The sequence below is a fragment of the Cebus imitator genome, unplaced genomic scaffold, assembly GCF_001604975.1.
Source record: "Cebus imitator isolate Cc_AM_T3 unplaced genomic scaffold, Cebus_imitator-1.0 Scaffold39, whole genome shotgun sequence".
Classification (NCBI taxonomy): domain Eukaryota; kingdom Metazoa; phylum Chordata; class Mammalia; order Primates; family Cebidae; genus Cebus; species Cebus imitator.
In genome coordinates, this window is record NW_016107354.1 from 6,201,332 (window position 1) to 6,223,987 (window position 22,656).

Below are 22,656 nucleotides of genomic sequence, written 5' to 3' on the forward strand. Positions count from 1 at the left end.
TGAAATAACATGCTACTTATCACTATTACCATGCTGTTTAATAACAATAAAATTATTCACAGATGTGTCAGAAAATAGATTTGTTACCAATATTTGCTAAAGTGTCATGATTCCTAAAGCCAAAAAAAACAAAAGCTGTTATTTCCTAAATGCTATTTCAGTTCGCAGAAAAAAAAAAAATCCAAAAGTTTTTTGAATGGTCTCATTAACTTTCTATTTAATAAATGAAAGTAAATATACTGAGATTAAATACAGAAAACATCCCCAAACCTGTCAAGAAAGGCACATAGAAAAGCCAAAAAGCCCTGCATTATCTATACACTACCAGCCTCACACACAAAATTTAAATCTTAAGATTCAAAGATCTTTAAAATTCCAGTTGTTCAATCCCATCTAGCACTTGAATTCCCTGTGCAAGAGAAGATGGAATAATAAAATAGTTAACAAAGTGCAGGCGCCCTGGGCAAGATTTTCCAGTTTAAATCCCAGCTTTTCCACTTCTCATCCATATAAGCTCAGACAAGTTAGTTAACTTCTCTTTGCCTTAATTTCTTTGTCTGCAAAATGGGAATAATAAATAGGGCAGTAAATAATGTATCTCTAATAGTTATTATGGGAATTAAATGAATTAATAAAAATAAAACACTTAGAACAGCGTCATTACATAGTAAGTGATCATTAAATGGTTATGGTGGTTATTGCTGCAACTTCCTTGACAAGTGACTATTTGGCCTCTCCCTAAACACCTTTAATAATAGAGGGTTTAGCAGCTCCCAAAGTAGCCCATTCTATTTTTGGAGGGTTGTCCAAAATTCTTTATAGAAATATGAAACCTGTTTCAATCTTTATTTCTATTCCATGGAAACATTCAGCATGGCAGTTGTTCAATACATACTCACAGCTATTACAGTACCCTTCTATTTTCTCTTCATCTAGGAAAAATATCCCTTTTTCCTTCATTTCTTCTTCATAAGACACGTTCGGCCATTCTGAACATTCTCCTCTGAGTGTGTTCCAATTTGTTTCTCTCTCTCTATCTCTTGAAGAGTAGTGCCCTAAACTCAATATACTCAATTCTGTCTGAACAACAAGAATAAAGACACACTACCACCTGCCTTAGAGATATCATCTTCTAAAGATATCATGCCATGAGACAGTAAGCAGAGCTTTAAGGCAGGGCTAATAGTGAATTTCCCAGCAATTAAAGCAACATTCTATCAAGATTCAACTATTAGTCGGGCACAGTGTCTCGTGACTGTAATCCCAGCACTTTGGGAGGCCAAAGCAGGCAAATCACATGAAGGCAGGAGCTCGAGATTGGCCAACATGGTGAAACCCCGTCTCCACCAAAAATATGAAAAATTAGCCAGGACTGGTGGTGCACAACCGTAATCCCAGCTATTCAGGAGAGGCTAAGGCAAGAGAATCACTCGAACCCAGAAGGCAGAGGTTCCAGTGAGCCAAGATCAAGCCACTGCACTCCAGCCTAGGTGACAGAGCAAGACTCCATCTAAAATAACAAACAAAAATAACATTCAACTGTTGATTGGTTCATGTGCCTACCAACTCTAGACAGTCATTTTCACCTGGCAATTCCTTAGTACTCAAACTACCATATACATGATCCTCAATCTAAACAAGAGTATTAAGCTAGGTCAAATTGGCTTTCCAAATTTTCACCCTGAAGCCAAGAAAGTTAGAAGTGGCAAGAGTGGTTATAGCTCAAATCTTTCTTATTCAAGCTGAGGAAATTTAAGTCAGGAGATAGAAAGTGACTTCCGTAAGGTCACACAGCAAATCAGGGCAGAGATGAACATAGGCTTTCTAAGAGGTAACTTGTGTTCCCTCTAAGCACCCCAGAGAAAATACTTCCACTGAATAAAAGAATGTCTTTTCGACAATTTAAGGCATTGAGAAATAAAGGGAGTGATTATGCAGAAGTCAGAGATGTTGGATAAATTCTTACAGGGCACATTTCTATGCATGGAGAGTCTCAAATGATTCCATAAAGCTCTTCTTAAGAGGTAACTACTTACTATAGTGTCAAGTCAATCTTCCTCATACTCTCCTCCTCCACAGTTGTTTTTTATTTTCATCCCCATTTGAGTGACACCCATACTGTTTGTCGTTGTTTTTGTAATAAGCAAAGTAACTAGTGTGCTTTAAGTAAAAAGAAATAAATCATGGTATGCACTTCATACCTCACAAATCTTAACATTAAAAAGAATCAGAGCCCTATCAAGTTTGTCAAATCCATTTGTTCCTTAATAGAGATGCAACTCTATTAACAGTTAAGTCCTTTCAAAGCCCAGTTTGCCTAAAGAAGAGTCGAGAGAATAGATTGCCTTACGTGTCATACATACTCAGGGCTCAGGGCCACCCTGTGAGCTCAGCAATCTCCTCTCTTCACTAGATATTGCCCAGTAAAGCTCCCAAGTTTGAGGATTTCACTGAAAGAACCTTCAAATTTTCTTCAAATATGTTAAATTTATACAATGGGCTGCCAAGAAACTCTTTACACTTCAGAACATTTAAAATAACATCTCTAGCTCTCTGGTTTAAGGTCTTACAACTAGAACAAGTACAAAAAGACTAAAAATGATTCCACAGAGGTTATGTTACTTTTAAAACAATGATCTATCTATCCATGCACCCACCCACCTATCTCTATGTACTTTTCCAGGGAAAGAGAAACTAGGCACAAAATGTCACCAATTTAACACAAGACAGCAAATAAGAAGTCTAACTGCCATCAAATGCTCACAATGTCTGTAAGCTGTGAATTCCTCTACCTGAATACAATATACAACCACTGGACTGATGACTCAACTACAATCACAGAGCCCATATCTTCTCTCTGGAAAGAAAAAATTCTCTGAATTTTTATTTTTCCCTCTTAACTTCCAAATACTCAAAAACTTAGATTCATCCCTTCACCTACTGTGTCATCCAAGAGAACACTAGCCAAAAGGAGAGCCAAATTCTAACCTTACTTTAATTTCAGAAAGCAAAAGAAATACACTATAATCAAATTATATCTGAAATATATCAGTGAGAGAACAAAAATGAGAGAATCATCTTTAGTAGAAGCATATACCAGGTATGAAATAAATTAATATAACTGAAAGTCAAATATTGACTCTGAACTCAAGAGAAGTTTTATCAATTTGCTCACAGATTATATTACTTTAATCCTGGCTAACTCAGTGCTTATGCAAAAAAATTATAACTTGCCACTGGAACTGACAAAAAAATTGATAAATAAAAGTAATTGTCATATAAATATTTGAATTCTTCATTTATACGCAAATGAATCTCTTCTATTATACCACCATAATCTATCTGTGCTTGAATGAGGGCACATTTCCTCTCAAAAGTTTGAGATATTTGAGAATATTGTATTCTGAGTATTCTCAGTACATTAGGAGTAGAAACAAATCAGAGTTAAATTGTAGTGAAAGCAAAGTTTACCAAATAATTTCCAATCATTTTATTAAATAAGGTTTTCCATTTTCTAGGGTGCTAATGAAATATAAAGAAGATGAATGAAATTTATAAATATTAATTTCTAATTTCAACCTGATTATAAAATTTTATTAGCAAAGGTTTGTAATTTATACTTTGGAATTTAGAATGTGGTTTACACAAAGATATATTATTGAACTCAATTTGCATTACCTATAAAACAATGCCTAGGTGTCATGAGAATGTCATAAAGGTTAATATCATAAAAAATACATATGTCATCATACTGAAAGCTGTATTAACCAAAGGAATAATAGCTTGAAGTTGCTCTTCTTTTAAAAGGTTACATTTCTCCTGTAAAGCAAGGGAACTTTTTTGCAGAGGACAATCCAAGAGTGGGATAATTTGCATATCAGGTAATTAATGCATATTCATTATATGTGTTCAAGAAAGACTAGATATATTTGTGGAGGGAACTGAGTAGGGTCTTTCCTGCTAGATGCAGGTAGTTTGACTTAATAATCAGAGACAGCCCTTTCAACCTGAGCTTCAAATGAATGGTGCAAGTAGGATTCCTTATGTTAAAGTTGCCTTTGTGAAAAGCAACCCTCTCCAAATTAAAGAAGATAGATCTCAAGACGTGCAAACACAATCCTGGCTTCCTCCTCCCAAAGTAACATGCTGTCTATCACAGTTTTCACCATCTTATTCCTGCTGATCTAGAAGGACTTTGAGATTAATATTTCATTCTAACAACAATAAGTTCAAATTAGTCATATAAACAACTGCATGCTATATAATATATACATTATTTTCTACATGTTGCTTGGAAGCATTATGAAAAAAGTGCAGATTTCGTTGTTCCAGTTATCATATTTCATTACAGTGATATACCCAGAAGATAGGGAAGAAAAAATTTTAAAAAGGATTTTCGTATAAGAAAATATATATTTATCAGAACCACCTATAGACTGAAACTCACTCATAGAGTTCTGCTTCGATCAGAAAATTATTGGTGTCCTGAGATTAGCTTCCATTAATTAACGCTGATCAATTTTAATAAAAGGTTTATTTTTTTTAAAGCTACACTTAAATGACATTTGAATCCATTAAGAAGAATAAAAGCTGAGTAGAATAGTCCTGCTCAATCAGACTGTTCATGCTAGACTAGATTATACTATATTTTTATTAGTAATCAAGTCTTATTTTAAATAATTATCAAAAAGCTACTTTTCCTGTGTCTGTAAATGCTATAGATTCCAAGATACATTTTGGTCATATAGGAGTATTTGCATGGGGATAGTTGACAGGGAAAGCCAAACCACAGGAGCAGCCCTGACATTACTATGAGATGTACACTAGCAGGACACAGATAAAGTAAATGAAAACAAAATATCCATCAAACATAGAAATATCACATAAAACTGAAGCAAATTAGAATATTGGCTGAATCCAAGAAAATATAATCCTTATGAACGTGCAGGAATGTTGCGAATTGTAAGTGAATGCCAGTGATAGAGTTCATTAAGAGATTCATGTTTTAGTCAGTGCACTACAAATCCTAGTCACTGGATCTTATACAAACTGAATGGTTAAAATAAAAATAAACATGCCATGTCACATCTCCTTAAAGACATTCTGAATACACAATTTTATTACACTGAAAAATAAAAAGATACTAATGTCCAATTTTCCTTGATCTGTCAAAATACAAAAGAAATGCAAAAAGTCTTTGCACAGATGTAACAAAGTACTGGATTTTAATATTTTGGCAGGTGCTCAATATGCAGCCCACATAATCACATGTTAATGATTGGAGTGTGTTTATCAGCATGCATACCTGATTCCTTCTTGCCCAAGGGGAAAAAACCCAACTATTCCAGAGCATGTTAATGTCTCTACCTTTTTTTTCTTTTTTTTTTTTTTTTGAGACAGTCTTGCTCTGTCACCCAGGCTTGAGTGCAGTGGCACAATCAGCTCACTGCAACCTCTGCCTTCCCAGTTCAAGCAATTCTCCTGCTGCAGCCTCCGGAGTAGTGGGACCACAGGCATGCACCACCACACCAGCTAATATTTGTATTTTTAGTAGAGATGAGGTTTCACCATGTTGCCAGGCTGATCTCAAACTCCTGACCTCAGGTGATCCACGTGCCTTGGCCTCCCAAAATCTTGGGATTATAGCTGTGAGCCACCACACTCAACCTAACGTCTCTACTTTTGATGAAGATTTTAATAATATGCTAGGTAAGAAAGAAAATTTTTCCAAAATTTATCCTTAGAAAGGCACGTTATATCATTAAGAATCATGAAAAAATAATTTATATTTCTATAAATATTGAGATATTTCTAAGTATCATACCAATAACCATTTTGTTTTTTTTTAAACAACTTAGATTTGGGGAACTTTTAAAAATACATACTTTTTTAAATGACAGTGCACATTATCAGGGTGTGAAAACATAAAGGTAATCAAAGTGTTAGGACTATACAACACTAGTTGTCTATTTCACCACCTACCGCAAGAGTTTTGCCAGATTCCATGCAATAAAATGTTTATATTTTTAAGTTCAAATTCTAAATAAATTTCTGTCATTAAATTTCATAAATAGGTTAAAAAAGAGATAGCACTGCATGCAAATATAGTTTCAAAGTTACAGAAACTGGCCAGGTACGGTGGCTCATGCCTGTAATCCCAGCACTTTGGGAGGCCGAGGTGGGCGGATCACAAGATCAGAAGATCGAGACCATTCTGGCTAACATGTTGAAACCCTGTCTCTGTTAAAAATACAAAAATTAGCTGGGTGTGGTGGTGCATGCTTGTAGTCCTAGCTACTCGGGTGGCTGAGGCAGGAGAATCACTTGAACTCGGGAGGTGGAGGTTGCAGTGAGCTGTGATTGCACCACTGCACTCCAGCCTGGTAACAGAGTGAGATTCCATCACAAAACAAAAACAAAGTTACAGAAACTGGAAAATCCTCCACAAGCCTTCCTATAAAATATTATTCAGTGACTCAAGGTAAGGATGGCCATTTTCACCTGTTAACAGAAATCTAGGCTTTACTAAAATTGAATGAATTTACAAAATCCAAAAATAAGAGAAGTGGTAACTAAATGTTTCAAGAAGTCTAAACCTTACAGGCTTATGGACTTTTTTCCAGTGCTTCATAGACCAATCAGGTACCACAAAGGTATACATAAATCTTAGCTTTGGAGTTATTACTATGACTATACACTAGTTAGGACAAAGTAAACTAGTGGGTTTCACTACACTTTCTAAAGTACAGTCTCAAAAAAAGTGAGATACATTTCATTTAGTGCCTACCACCTTAAATGACAAAATCTTACCAAAAAAACTGGCAAAAATTCAAGTTTAAAATTTTTTTCAAAATAACGAGATTAGAAATCTTCTAAAAGTCTGTCACAAAAGCATAACTGAAGATAAGATCCTCACTAAAAATTCCTGGACTGCTATCATGTAATGACAATAGCTCCATTCCCAGAAATGGTACAAAGTCCACACCAGCAATTTTATGACTCGAAGTGAAAANAAAAAAAAAAAAAAAAACACTCCAGAGCTGATTAGCAACTCCATTAGACAGAAAGCTAGAGAAGCAGAGAGTAGAAATTGTTTGCAAGCAAGAAGACGTCTTCTCCAATAGTTATTTATTATCTCAGCACACCTACCATTATTTTTTTTTCAATTACAACAAAGGGCATTATTGACATCTTTTATTTAAAGTGGAAACTTATTTTAAATCAAATTGTATATTTAGAAGACCGCATAATCTCAGCCCAAAATCTCCTGAAGCTGATAAGCAACTTCAGCAAAGTCTCAGGATACAAAATCAATGTGGAAAAATCACAAGCACTCCTATACACCAATAACAGACAAATAGACAGCCAAATCATGAGTGAACTCCCATTCACGATTGCTACAAAGAGAATCAAATACCTAGGAATACAACTAACAAAGGATGTGAAGGACCTCTTCAAGGAGAAATACAAATCACTGCTCAAGGAAATGAGAGGACACAAACAGATAGAAAAACATTCCATGCTCATGGTTAGGAAGAATCAATACATAAATATGGCCATACTGCCCAAAGTAATTTATAGATTCAATCCTATGTGCATCAAGCTACCATTGACCTTCTTCAGAGAACTAGGAAAAAACACCTTAAACTTCATATGAAACCAAAAAAGAGCCTGCGTAGCCAAGATAATCCTAAGCATAAAGAACAAAGCTGGAGGCATCACACTACCTGACTTCAAACTATACTATAAGGCCACAGTAATTAAAACAGCATGGTACTGGTACCAAAACAGAGATATAGACCAATGGAACAGAGCAGAGACCTCAGAAGTAATGCCACACATCTACAACCATCTGATCTTTGGCAAACCTGACAAAAACAAGCAATGGGGAAAGGTCTCCCTGTTTAATAAATGGTGTTGGAACAACTGGCTAGCCATGTGCAGAAGGCTGAAAATGAAACCCTTCCTTTTACCTTATACAAAAATTAACTCTAGATGGATTAAAGATCTAAACATAAGATCTAACATCATAAAATCCCTAGAAGAAAACCTAGTCAGTACCATTCAGGACATAGGCATAGACAAGGACTTCATGACTAAAACACCAAAAAGCAATGGCAACAAAAGCCAAAATAAACAAATAAGAACTATTTGTCTTTAAATAGACAAATAGTTCTTATTCGTCTATTTTAACTTAAGAGCTTTTTTAAACTTAAGAGCTTCTGCACAGCAAAAGAAATAATCATTAGCGTGAACCAGAAACCAACAGAATGGGAAAAAAAAATTTGTGATCTACCCATCTGACAAAGTCCTAATATCCAGAATCTATGAAAAACTAAAACAAATTCACAAGATAAAACAAACAACCCCATCAAAAAGTGGGTGAAGGATATGAACAGATACTTTTCAAAAGAAGACATTTATGTGGCCAACAAACATATGAAAAGAAGCTCATCATCACTGGTCATTAGAGAAATGCAAATCAAAACCACAATGAGATACCATCCCATGCCAGTTAGAATGGCAATCATTAAAAAATCTGCAGACAACAGATGCTGGAGCGGATGTGGAGAAACAGGAACACTTTTACACTGTTGGTGAGAGTACAAATTAGTTCAACCATTGCGGAAGACAGTTTGGCGATTCCTCAAGGATCTAGAACTAGAAATATCATTTGACCCAGCAATCCCATTACTGGATATGTACCCAAAAGATTACAAATTGTCCTATTATAAAGAAACATGCACACATATGTTCACTGCAGTACTGTTTACAAAAGCAAAGAACCAACCCAAATGCCCATCAATGATAGACTGGATAAAGGAAATGTGGCACATATGCACCATGGAATACTATGCAGCCATAAAAAATGATGAGTTCGTGTCCTTTGTAGGAACATGGATGAATCTGGAAACCATCATTCTCAGCAAACTGACGCAAGAACATAAAACCAAACACTGCATGTTCTCACTAATAGGTGGGTGTTGAACAATGAGAACACATGGACACAGGGAGAGGAACATCTCATAATGGGGTCTGTTGAGGGATGGGATACTAGGGGAGGGATAGTGGGGGGTGGGGATATTGAGGAGGGATAACATTGGGAGAAATATCGAATGTAGTTGATGGGGGGATGAAGTAGCAAACCACCATGGTATATGTATACCTATGTAACAATCCCGCATGCTCTGCACATTTACCCAAGAAATTAAAGTATAATTTAAAAATAAAAGAACATCTCTAGAAGATAAAACTTCCCTGGAGGAATTTAAGCAGGTCTCTAAAATAAGGAGTTCTGATATTCCAGGGCTGAGCCTTCACTATCATTATTTCTACCTAGTTAGACTGGTAGTTAAAAGCCAGATGTGTATTTTTGCCTAAATTATATATCAATATAAGAATGCATGTAAGTGTACACATGTACATGTGTGTAAGTTCCCACTTACAGTCATCACATTTTGTATCTCATGAGAGTATTTGTGCCTTACCCACATATCCATGGCCTACCACAGAACTCACCTACTAACAATTGCTTCTTAGGCAAAAAGCTTGTCTCTCACCTGGGGCCTTTCTCTGCCCAATAGTATTTCTATTCCCTTCCCTCCTCTCCTTGGTCTCACCAACCTCATTTCTTGTCATTCTTGACTAAGTTTCTGCCCACATGGACATTACTTAAAACATTCTCTCCACCCTTTGTGTGAATTTTGTCTTCTTCAGAATCTCTGAGAACTCTCCAATAAATAGCCTCCCTAACTGTTCACTCTGGGTATCATCAAACTCTCATTTGCATTACTGCAGTGGTTTCCTAACCGGTGTCCCTGTTTCTGATGTTCTCTCTCACAATCCACTCTCTACATAGCAGGCAATGTGATCTTTTAAAAACATAAATCAAATCATGTTACTCCCTTGCTTAAAATTTTCTAACAGCTTCTACTTACACTTGAAAGAAAGTTTAAGCACCTCCCTCTAGCCTATGAGACTCCATAATATCTGTCAACCCGGCTTCCCTGATTTCATTTCATACCATTCTCTCCCTCACCAGTCACCCTGTTGTTTTCTGTTTCTCTAACATACAAACCAGAAGACTTTTGTACTTATTATACACTCTGGCTGGGTGTCTTCCCCAAATCTTTGCACAGCGATTCTCTTGTTATTCAAATTTCAGCTCAAATGTCACCTCCTGGAAAAGACCTTCTCCAGTCTTTTAAAGGAGTTACTCTCTATCACATTTTCTTACTTAATTTTCTTCATAGTACTTATTGTCTGAAATTGTTTCACTCTATAAGACTTCTTTATTATCTGTCCTACTACTAGGCTCTAAGTTATATGACAACAGAGATCTTATCTTTATTATTCACAAGTTAGTCCCTGTGCCTGGAACTTTAGTAGGTACTATATACTCAGGCACCCAGTGGTGATAACGACTCCTTTCTAAATTATACTCTAAAGCAAAAACAAAAAAAAGTAATAAAGGGAGGGCTCAAAATAACACATACATCTCAATTTATCTGTTTGATACAATAAGTAGCTATATATAATTTGCATCAAAAAACTGTATGTAACTGGCAGGCAAGATCACTCACAATATATAAGTTTAGCTGTCCTTTCTACAGTTGTAATATTCAGCAGATAATCATTACACACAATATCATATACAGGTCACAAAACATTATCACAAAAATATTCCTCTCCATGCTTATTAACATCAAAAAGAATAATATGCTGTATATTTTTCCACGAAAAAAATTATGCGAATTTATTCCAGCCTAATTATTCAGTCCTAATGAGAACAAAAACACATTTTAGTGGACAGTGTCAACATTCCTCAGCAAAAAAAAGCTATTGGCACACTAGGTGCCATGATGAAAGCGGTAGTGGTTGTGGATAGAGAATATTTACACTAACTTTCCAACCTTCAAATGGCTTTCAGCAATTAACATAGCACATTAAGTTTATAATTCAACAATTTGGTGTCTATGAAATAGGTAATTAGGATTAAAATCAGAATCTAAAAACTTTTTATCTCAAACTGGTCCTTGAAATCCTATTTCTAAAATTTCTATTCTCCTTCTTTGCTTATGCCATTAGAAATGATTTTTCTTGTTTGAACCTGTGTGGTCTCATATTTTGTTGCAGTGCCATCTCAAAATAATCAGAATTTTTACATTTAAAGATTCTTTTTTTTCTAATCAGGAAGTGGGAATTAGCAGAATTTCTTTGCTTTGTCTTCACCTTCTCTGACAGAAAAGTTCCTCTGTGGTCATGATATTTCAAAGTAAAACCCTTCCTGAAGCCAGGAGATAAGAAACTTTCAGGGCTTGTTTCTAACAGCTCATGAATGAGGGCCATGAGGGCCATCACAGATAGTAAATAACAATGGAGGCTGTATAGTTACTGAGAAAAATTGTTGTTGTTATTTTTTAATTTTCTTTTAAATTTTATTTTTTCACAACTATTTTTGGGGACTCAATTATAATTATAGAATATGATCCATTAAAGAAAACTACAAGTTTTACTTGATTTCATAAACATCCTTTTTGACTTCATATTTAAAGTAGAATGAGGTAAAATGTTTATTAAATTTTACGTTAGTGCAGTCCTCCCACTCCAACACACATTCACACATACACACACAATATATAGGTAGGTTTGCAGGTCTGCCCAGAAACCTTAAATCTTTTTATTGTTTTTTTTTTCCTTTAAAGAAAAATTGGTTAGTGATATGATATTAACAGTGTAAATCATTACAGGTCTGATGTTACAATTGTTACACATTATTGAATCTATCCAGTGAAAAAGAAGCACAAAGGGAATTTCCAAATGCAGCTGCTATTTCCCATTTGTTAAATCCTTTTATTACACCATATAAGTACACAGCTGGGAAATACTATAGAGTGGGAGTTAAAACAAAATATTTTGGCTTCCAGTCATTCGGAATACACAAAGGCTCCAGTGGAAACCGATACTTGATAGCAAAGGAAAGTGAAAGTTTGAAAACATGTCTAGCAAGTATGATATCTTTTACATTAATATATAACTTATTTGTACCATTAAACCACTTTATACTATCATAAATCACATGTAATATAAATTTGGTAGGAAAATTATTAACATATATTTTAAGATGAAATTTTAGATCATAAAAGTTTGAGAATAATGCACCAAAGCAACTTGGCACTTTTCAAGATACAAACAAAATTTTTCTTGGAAAAATAAGTATAGTGTTCTCAAGGAAATAAAATTTGAACTGTATTATTTCTCCTTCTACCCATATTTTCCAGTGCAGTTACTTTTATTTGTCAAAGCCAAAATATATCTTAAACCTATCCTTTCTCTCTAGCCACTCTTCCTTTACACTAATCCAAGCCCCTCATCTCTCACCTAAATTTCTGAAATATATTCCCAATGGGTCTTCCTTCTTTCACTCTTGTCTCTCTCCCATCCATTTATTATATCACAGCCAGAATTTATCTGTCTGAAATGTTTTTGAATGCTTCAAACGTTTTCCATTGAACTTAGATCAAATCTCACATCCATAATGTTATCTCCAAGGCGCTGTTTGATACAGCCCCTACCAATCTCTCCAACTATATCTTATGCTATATTACATCCTCAGTCATAACTCTCCAGCGACAAAGGCCATCTTTTACTTTGTAAAATTAAGCAGTAACTTCAAATACTTCATACATGCTGTTCTCTCTGCATTTTTACAATTTGTTCCTCTCTACCTGGTTAGTTCTTTCCATCCTTGGCTCAGTGAGGGCATTCCTAACCATCTATTCTAAATTGGGTTTGCCCCATTATGTTCTCACATAGCATTCTGTTCTTTCTCCTAATACATAGCACATATCACAATTTTAATTATATATTTATGTGTATATTTATTTAACTTCTATTTCCTCTCCTAGACTATAAACTCCGTGAAGGCATGAATCATGTCTGCTTTGTTCAGCACTAGTCAGGACCTAATAGAATGCTTGACACATAGTTGGTACTCAATAAACATTTGCTGAAATAAAAATGAAACTTAGCTCCATTATCTTGCCAATAAGCAAGTAGCAGTGACTGGATATCTATTTCACCTTGGAGGTGTAAAATGAACAACTTAAGTTCAATCAGAAAAGCGGTCTCGCTTTATTACCTTCTTCCTACTCAGGAAAAACAAATCTTCCAGTGAATTTAATTGCACAATTTTGATCCCCTTCAAAACTAAAATTAGTCCAGAAACTATCTTTCAATCTCCTGCTTTTCACCTACTGCTCCAGAGCACTAGCTATGTCTGCAAAATCACCTGGAAAAGAAAAATGTCTGCCTTCATAAATTACTGAATTAAGTCTCTGAGACATAGAGCATTGAATAAGAATTTAATTATCTGTTATTAGTAGTAAAGGTATTGTAAATATTACCTTGTTTATGTTAAGAAATACAAATTTTCTCAGTGCCCACTTAAAATATTTTTCATTAACTTAATTTTTGTTAGCCAAAAATTAAGAAATGCAGAACAGGATTTAAAACTTCTAATAAATTATATTAACATTTTAACCTCTTCTAGATGCTAAAAAATTGAATATTTTTGCTTTAAACTAGATAATTAATGTCACTTACTATGGTTTCTGTTTTGATGGTTAGAGATGGAATTTAACATGGGAAAGCTGGCTAATATACTGCATGTATTTGATGTTGTTTCTACTTTTCGAGAAAACTCCAGTAGTCTGATTGAATGATTCTAACGAGGTTTGCATGCCCTTTTGAAATTAATATATAGGCACATAAGTGAGAAAAGCTTTATTATAAATCAAGAATGATCATTAAAATTGATAAATACCTGAATTTTCTCATTGACAATGTAGTCAACATATTACCTCATTCACACATATTTGCTTAATTACATTTTTCAACATTAATACATAGCCATCTTTTATTTGATCATACTGATTTTGTGCTATTACCAGGTTAATCACCTTAAATTCATGGATTGATAGAATAAGATAACCAATCCTCCCACAAAAATCAATCAATAAAATATCTTTTTGCACATTGGCCTAATAATGAACATATACACACTAAATCACAAACCATTTTTCAAGTTTTTCCAGTTATTAGGATCTTAGTACTATGTCATCTATTTCCCTAAAATGTCTATTTATAATGAGGATGTACTAAGGAATGCACTTAGTAGCAGTGGTCAGATTTTAAAAGCTCACCATTCTTTGCTGAGATGACAGAACGCTGTCCCAGTCAGCATCTTGTTGAATGGTATTGACAAGTGTTGGTAGCTCCTCAGAGTGAGGTTTGTTGTGCATTATGGGGTGCAGAGGCAGATGGGAGGCCACATGTTGATCACTGCTCTCTTCCTTTTCCCTTGAGGTCAAATCCTGGGTCATCGCATCCTCTCCATCAGCTGCACAGGCAAATGGAGAGGTGGCTTGCTTGGAAGACATTCTTCTGCAGAAGGAAAACAGAATGGATTAAAAATGGCTGTCAATAACAAAAGAGTAAACCATCCCTTGCATTTGACTAGTTCAGGAAAAAAGGAAAGTTATTTAACTTTAGAGATATTTATGGTCTTTAAACCCCTGAAAAAGAACTCTCGGCTTATGTGTCTTGCTTTCCCTCTTTGCTCTTAACTCAGCAAACCTCTTCCCAGTAATCACTGCATATTTTCTCTCTTACAATCCATTAATGATTTTTTTACAGAGTAAGTTTTCATAACGGACAGGGTATGTATGTATATATTTTTCCTCCTAGTTTTCTTGACTAGATTATAAGCTTCTTGAGAGTATTTAAGGTGACAGCAATGGAAAAAAAAATGAATGAATGAACTGGCAAATGAGTTAGTTTGCAAGATGATTTAAAAGCACAAATATCCAACTTTCCCCTATGGTTTATGTAGGAACAAAAGAAGCATATGTAGGAAAATATAATCAGGAGAGTAAATAATTCATAATTAAAGTCCTAAGTAAATCTGATCCTGACTTCTTTGTTTACACCTTGTATTATGAGGACTGGGCCTAACGCTACTTAGTGCCATCTAAAGCTTTTTAAAAGACCTTTAAAATTAGTCAACTGTAACTTAACTTTTAAACGACATATTGATTGATACTATTAGATTAGTTTTAAGGCAATTTTGTAGCATTTGAATTGAGTATCTGAAATAGCTATACCTCAATTTCATATTAGAAAGTACATACAAGATTCAAAACATTTACTATAAAAATAGTAAAATGCCTACTGTGCATAATATTCAAAACCTCCAAAAACAATGCTGAACATTCATTTATATGCTCACAAATAAACATCGACTACACTCTGCATGACAAGGTCTCCATTCTGTGCTCTCATATAAAATCAGAAAATCATGACTATTAAGTAGAATTTCAAAATGTTTAGAAAACCACTTTATCAAAATGAATTTCTTAGCAAAATGGTTAGAAAATAAAATGACTGAAACTTAACAGAGAGTCAATTGAATATTTTTTTCTAAAACTTTACATTGTTTTTGGTTTATTGCTTCTTTAGCTCTAAAACTGCTGTGTAATGAAAGGAATAAAATCTCCACCTTAATTGCTATTTAACATTAATTGATTTCATACCATTTTTTTTAAAATGCACAAATCAGTTAACATAGGAAACCACATGAGCATTTTTCAAATTAGCAAATCATTAACTTGCTAGTACTGTTTCTACAGACAAATAAATACTGATTAAAGGGTCTAGAAATCTGAGATTAACAGTTAAATTTACAAATCTGTCACATGCTTTCATGAATATTGCAGTGAAGGAAATATCAAGTGCAAAGAAAAATAATTAAGTTAATTCCAATTTAAACAGTAGTTTTTATGTAGCAGCCCATGTTTCACATAGGATTTAACAGCTAATGCTAAATTTCTCACAATTAATGAGGGGGCTCAGATTTAGTATCCTACAGTGAAAAAAATTAATATAAGATCAGCTAATCTAATTATGCACAGCTCTAAATAAAAGTATTACAAGATTTTGAAGTGCTTTGAAACATATTAAAATGCTGATACCTACTTATAATAATCATTCTACAACTAGTAAAAATTATATCTATTAAATTTGATACTAGAGAATAAAATGGGGGAAAGGGAATGCAAAAGAATGCCTATGATTTCTTTGAGGAGAAATGAATTAAATGTTCTAAAGAATGCTATATCAGTAAATCTAACAAATATATTCTTGACCAATTTATATCAATACTAACAAATGAACAAACGTATATATGATTATGAAAAAAGTAGCCAAAGTATGCCTCTTAGTATAAGAGAATTACTATATGGCTTACTTTACTTGCCCCATAACTACTATTAGTAAAACCAGGCAAATAATAACTGTTCTGCAAGTTTATCAAGAGCTTGCCACAAACAAGAGTGATTTCATAGTTCAGATACTGAAAACTTCGATAATCATTTATGCTAAAAACAAAAGAATGAATTTACTTCTGCTTTTAAAAATAGTTAAATACAATTGAAAGTGATGATCCAAAAATCAGTGACTTTAGTTCCTTCAACAAACATCCTCTTACTATAAAGTGAATCGGCTCCTTCCAACAGCAATGTCTATGATTGCTCCTTTAGTATAAATTAATCATGACAAAACCCAAAATGAAAACAGTCTCTTAAGAATAATTTCAACTATAAACTGCACCAGTGAACAATAGTGTGCAGTCCTAATTAAACACAACTCTGCAGCTGTAAAAATAGACTAAATCTCTGAGTTGAGTTTAAAGGATGGTTTGTTAGAATGTTTTCTTAAGGAAGGCTGGGTCCTCAGTCTTAATCAGCCAATAAATTATTTCCTGCAATTACATTAAATAGAAAATTATCTTCAAATGGGGAGTGTTAATTGAAAATCAAAATTCAGAGGGAAGTTTAGAAATTACACGCTGAATACAATTAGAGAGGAAAGGCTTCACCTCTACTTCATCAACAGTCTTCTAGTGATTCCTCCAGTGACCATTCAAGAATCCTACCTATTTATAACATCACACAATTTGCCTTTTATTTTGCACCTACAAATACACATGTGTATCAAGATTGCAAATAAAACATAAGCTGCCAAAGAAAGCAATATTAACTCTTGACTGTTTATCCTCAGTTCACACCATCGTTAGAGGAAAAGGAGACAGGGGAGGTAGGACAACAATCAAGGAAAACACACTCAATTTTGAAATCCCTTTCTTAAGCAAAGGAATTAATATTTTTTGGTTCCAAGAATATTTTTCCAAATCATATTTTATTTAATTTCTTGTTTTTACTTTATTATAGTTCCCAAATACATTGCTAGTGGAGAAAAAGATGGGTTTTGTTCTTAAAAGACCAAAGGTATTTCCTTGAGCATTTCCTTTTGATAAAATTGTTGGGTTTTTTTTTGTTTACATCTTTTTTTTTTATTTTTCGTTTTGTTGTTGATTTTTGTTTGCTTTCGGTGGTGATTTTGAGATTTTATGAAATGTGCACAAATAAATGCAGAGTTTATTAAATAAACTTTAGATTTGCTGATTATTAGATCTGACTCACTGATTTTTTTGCATAATTACTTTATTAAATAATCCTGATGACATTTCAGTCATTTCTTTACCTTAGCTTTCCCCTTTAAAACGTTTTACTAGACCAACCAAACTGTATGCTAGAAGCTTCAACAACACTTGACTTTTGGTAATGCCTTTATTATAACCGCTGTACCATAGCTACTCTCCTTTAGAAGCTCATAAATCAAATATACCCTTGTTTCAGTGTTTTTAAATGTCATGTGGATTGCTTACACTTATTTTAATACTCAATCAGTAATTTTCCATAGCAAAAATTTTCATCCCCACAGTACCTTACTCTAGCTGCTGCCTTATACAACTAATAAGCAAAAGAAAATCAAAATCCTTGTAGAAATGGTCAATTTTGATGTGACTTTACTTTGTTTTATTTTTGCACTATTATAACTTAAAAATCATTCAAATGAATTGTTTTTTTAATTTGTATTAAAAAAAAAAATCTCCCTAGTTATACCCCCTGAAAACAGGGGTTTATAATGGAAATGCTGACACAACCCTAACTAAAGCAGCGCAAATGTTGCCGCTATAATACACAAAATCAAGTTCTATTATTCTAAACTATCCTCGCTCATGGGATTTTTCTTTACTGTGCTCCCAGCCAAACTGCTGAAGCATGAAAAATTTAAATGCAATCAAATGCGCCCAATTCTACTTTACTAGAACAAGTGTCTACAGTGGTACAATCTTAAAAGGAGATGCAACAGATTTGTTTGGTGTTTTTTTTAACTGTTTATTTATAATACAGTGCATTGGAGATAAAATAAAAGAGGAAATTACACTCACATGGTACCAGTGTATTGACTACACAGAGTACATTATAATCAGAGAGAAAAACTACATTGTCAACTTATCACATTGGTTAAACAAGATGGTTTTCTGGGGCATAGCTATTATCAAGTAAAACCTTCAAAGAGAAGTAAATATCTTTGGGACACATAAAACTAAATTCCCATCATATGTTCCCTGAGTTTGAAATGTCTCTGCCCAACAGATCAAGTGAACTCCCAGGATGTCAGGCCATTGGAAAGAACTTTGGGCTTAGGACTTTTGTAAATAAGACTGATAGAGATAAAGCCTCCAGTTACTGAGAATGTTCTCTAGGAAGTCAGTAGGAACACCTCTAGAAAGGTGATAATTGTTTTCCTCCAAAACACCAGTACAAAGTCCAAATGTTTGGGCCATTACAAACTTACTTAGACAGTAAATTTATTTTCTGATCTGCAACAAGAAATCAAAATTATAAAATGATGGGAATGACTTTATAAAATGATGGGAATGCTGGATACATGCACATTAAGTCCTCTATTTCAGGGTATCAGATTCTCTAGAACTTTTCTGATTTGACTTATTCTTTAAAAATGGTTATTTGGATATATATGAGGGGGGGATTCTTGCTCTGTTGCCCATGCTAGAGTGCAATGGCACGTTCTTGGCTCACTGCAACCTCCTCCTCCCAGGTTTAAGAAATTCTCCTGCCTCAGCCTCTCGAGTAGCTGGGATTACAGGCACCCACCACCATGGTCAGGTTTTTTTTTGTATTTTTTAGTAGAGACGGGGTTTCACCATATTGCTCAGGCTGGTCTCGAACTCCTGACCTAAGGTGATCCACCTGCCCCAATCTCCCAAAGTGCTGGGATTACAGGCATGAGCCACCACACCCATGCAAAATCAGTTATTTGTATATGTTTAAAGTCAGGATTATTTTTGAACAACTTCAAACTTTTCAACTTTCTCATAAGGCATAATCGCTCAAAATTACATTTTTAAAAATTATAGCTTGAAAAGTATCCATCGTTCAAAACTATCATTTGAAACTTATTTAACTATCAGAAAAAGCCCCTGACTTGATCATAACAATATTTTTAACTGGATTTTTGAAAATACTTCCATTATTTTTATGATTATTATCAAATGGCATTCACTTTCCAGGTATGTTACATTTATTCAAAAGAAGTCCTGTTTTTAACATAAAGCAACATTTTAATAGTTGGTTTACTTATTTAAAAATAAAATAAAAACTTCAGGCCAACATTCACATTTATTTTTACAGCTCAGCCCCAGGCTACCAAGGTAGACTCATTTCAGTTAGATAATTCACCGTTAATTTAATGCTGTATTTGAGCTGATATTGAGAAATAAACAACTAATTTTCCAAAAATATAACACAGTGCCTCTCATTCTAAGGAACATGAGTAACAGATATGTTTATTTGCCAAAATGCACAATATCCAGGAACCTCTACAAAGAACACTAGTCCACCCAGCCTAGGGCAAAGAATGATTTTAAAATCCCCTTCTTGTATCTCTAATGTTCACATTCAAGGATCTTGGGGAAGGGACGGTTGCATGGTACATCCTAATTCTAGACATTAAAATGAAGACATACCTTTTAAAACTTTTAACGATCCATTCCAGTAAAGTCTGAGGGTGCTTACTAATTATTTGTATTACTTTATACAACACTACCACATCCTCTCCCCCAATCCACCTACAAACTTCCCTCAGCTTCTGTCAGATTTTTCTTTTTCTTCCATCTGTTTAACAAACAATTTAGAAAATTCAGGTGAAAAGAAGGTAACTGTTTTCAGAATTACTTTAGAAAGTTATAAACCTATCTTCTAGAGTTTGTAGCAGCACTTTCAGAACAGATATGGTGATACATGAGGACAATACCTGCTAGAAGAAAACTCCCTGATTTGAATTAGCTGTCAAATCAATGGAGATGAAGTAAATAAAATACATTGGAAGCCCTTGAAGTATGTCTAAGAAAGTGCTTAAATTAATGGATTTTGACTTTTCTAAGCGTCCAATTTTTCACAAGAAAGCACAAAAATTGTCTCCAAAGGCCCTCTGAGCTACTTACAAAACAAGAACTACCTGGAACAGATTCTTCTTCAGTCATCAAAGTTTGTGTTTCTAGAGTTTATATTTAGCTGACAATATTGCTGTCACTTTATGTAGCTTAAGACTGTTCTTTGGACTAGAGCTCATATGTCTTGGAATGTTTTGACTCATGAATTGTTTCTCCTGATAATGTTACATCACGTAACTACTTCTGTCTAACTGGTTAGTATCTGCTGGAACAGACAAGCAACTAGCCTAACGACTGGCCTGCTGACTGACTGCCTATGGAAAACCTATAATTATTAAGTATCCCTGAGTATCCAGTTTCTTCCTGGGATCAAAACAACTTGACTTCAAGTAACCACTATCTATACTTTACTTGATAGAAATAATATGGTTTTCTCACAGTTTATCTACCAGTAACTTTGGGATTTTTGCTTTGGAAAGTCAGACCCAGATTTTGCAAATAAAATCAGTTACTTAACAATAAGAGTAAAACCAAACAATGGCTACTGTAAATATACACTAACTTAGAGGATTTTAATCAAGCACAATGACTTTATAGCTCAATGAAAGACCTCTGTGTGGCTGGAGTGAAGGAAAGCTGTCTAAAACAATAGCAGAATGAATTTATTTATATAAGTTCACTTTGAACTTCCTCTTCATATAAATGAGAACCGTAGTTTTATAAGTGAATAAACAGACATGTCTCTGTCAGCTTGAAACTGACCCACTAATATGGAAGCCCAATTACAGGATATCTTATCCAATTCTATTAATAAAAATCATAAACCAGAACAATAAGTTCTCAGAGACAAAGTGTAGGAAGCTGTCACTGTATACTTTTCCATTCTTAGCTCTAGTTTCCCTCTTTAATATTTCCCGAAAAAAAGAGAAAAATGAATATGGACACTATATAGATTGTTTCAAAATATGAAAATTCACACACAGTTTAACAGTGAACAAAATTATATAAAGAAACTCATCTCTGAAGTTCTCCTTTAGCTAAATAAGGCAATATACCAACTCCACTCTTCTAAGTGATGAAATAAGGTATAAATTTCAGGTTCCTATTCAAAGAAAGAAAAGAAAAAGAGAAAGAAGAGGGAGGGAGGGGGAGTAGAAAGGGAGGGGAAGGGGAGGAGCCAAAAGAGAGGACAAGATAAAAGGGGAGGAGAAAAACAACCATGGCTTTGCAGTTCATTTTCGGTTTGTCTACTTAATGAAAACCTCATTGTACAAGCCTGAAAACCATTTCCAGCAGGCAAAGTATTTCTGATTCAGCAGAGGTTACACAAGCATCAAAGCAGTTAAATATAGGTGCCAAGCTGCATTGCCAGGAGCTCTTAGTACCGTGAGTTAGTGTTACCTGACAGCTTAGTGAATATAAAATTACTTGTTTCTCCAATTGAAGACAATCAAATTGTCACCTTCCATTGTAATAATGCACAACTAGTGATCAGCAAAGTGCAAACATAATTACCATGAAGAAAACAAAAAATCAAATCTAAATCTCTCAACAGAGTAAACACATCTATCTGCTTCCCAAAAACGGGAGTGCATTTTAATCCTGAATGCTATGATGCAATCTTCCTGTTATTTAATAACAAGATTTATTCATCTTAAATTAAATAAAAATGAAACACAACAAGAAACACCAATTCATAAAAAGTGACTACAAATACCAATAAGAGCACTACAACTTTCCAGACATTTCCAGGCACAAAGGCCTACAAATTGTATCACCACCATTTGAACCTATATCATTAAACTGTATGTAAGAGCATTTTCCATCACAAAGACTTTGTTTGTAGAGATGTCTTTCTAGCCTAGGAACCTTCCTAAAGGTTGGAAAGAATAGGCAGGATCCAAAAGCTTTTGCCTTAATTTTTCCTTAACAGAGAGTTATGCTTTATTTTTGTCTTCTAAAGTAGCTTATATTTTTAATGTTGAAAATTCATCTCATGAAAGTGATTTAATATCTCTATACAAGTTTAGAAAAATAACCAAGCATAGGGCACATATCCACAACTATTTCTGAGACACTCAGCATCTGGAATCCTCATCCAAATTTGGTGACCATATTGGCTCACTATCAAAGGGATCTCAGTAACCTGAAGCTAAATTAGTATTAAAGGACTTAAAATTTGACATGGTTTTCCTACACTCCAAAGATTCCTAAGATAAAAATTAAAATAAATAGAATTAATATAGATAATGCTCCAAAAAAAATCACATTTTAAA

The 22,656-nt window shown here is 34.2% G+C and overlaps 1 protein-coding gene across 20 annotated transcripts in view; it reads right to left on the reverse strand.

Moving 5' to 3' along the window:
• Positions 1–22,656, reverse strand: part of SOX6 (SRY-box transcription factor 6) — a 669,339-nt gene that overhangs the window by 379,897 nt on the left and 266,786 nt on the right. For all 20 annotated transcript variants that reach the window (XM_017525615.2, XM_017525632.2, XM_017525619.2 and 17 more), the window contains one exon: positions 14,205–14,445. In XM_017525615.2, the coding sequence (XP_017381104.1) occupies positions 14,205–14,445 (241 nt within the window). The remainder of the gene's footprint in view (positions 1–14,204; positions 14,446–22,656) is intronic.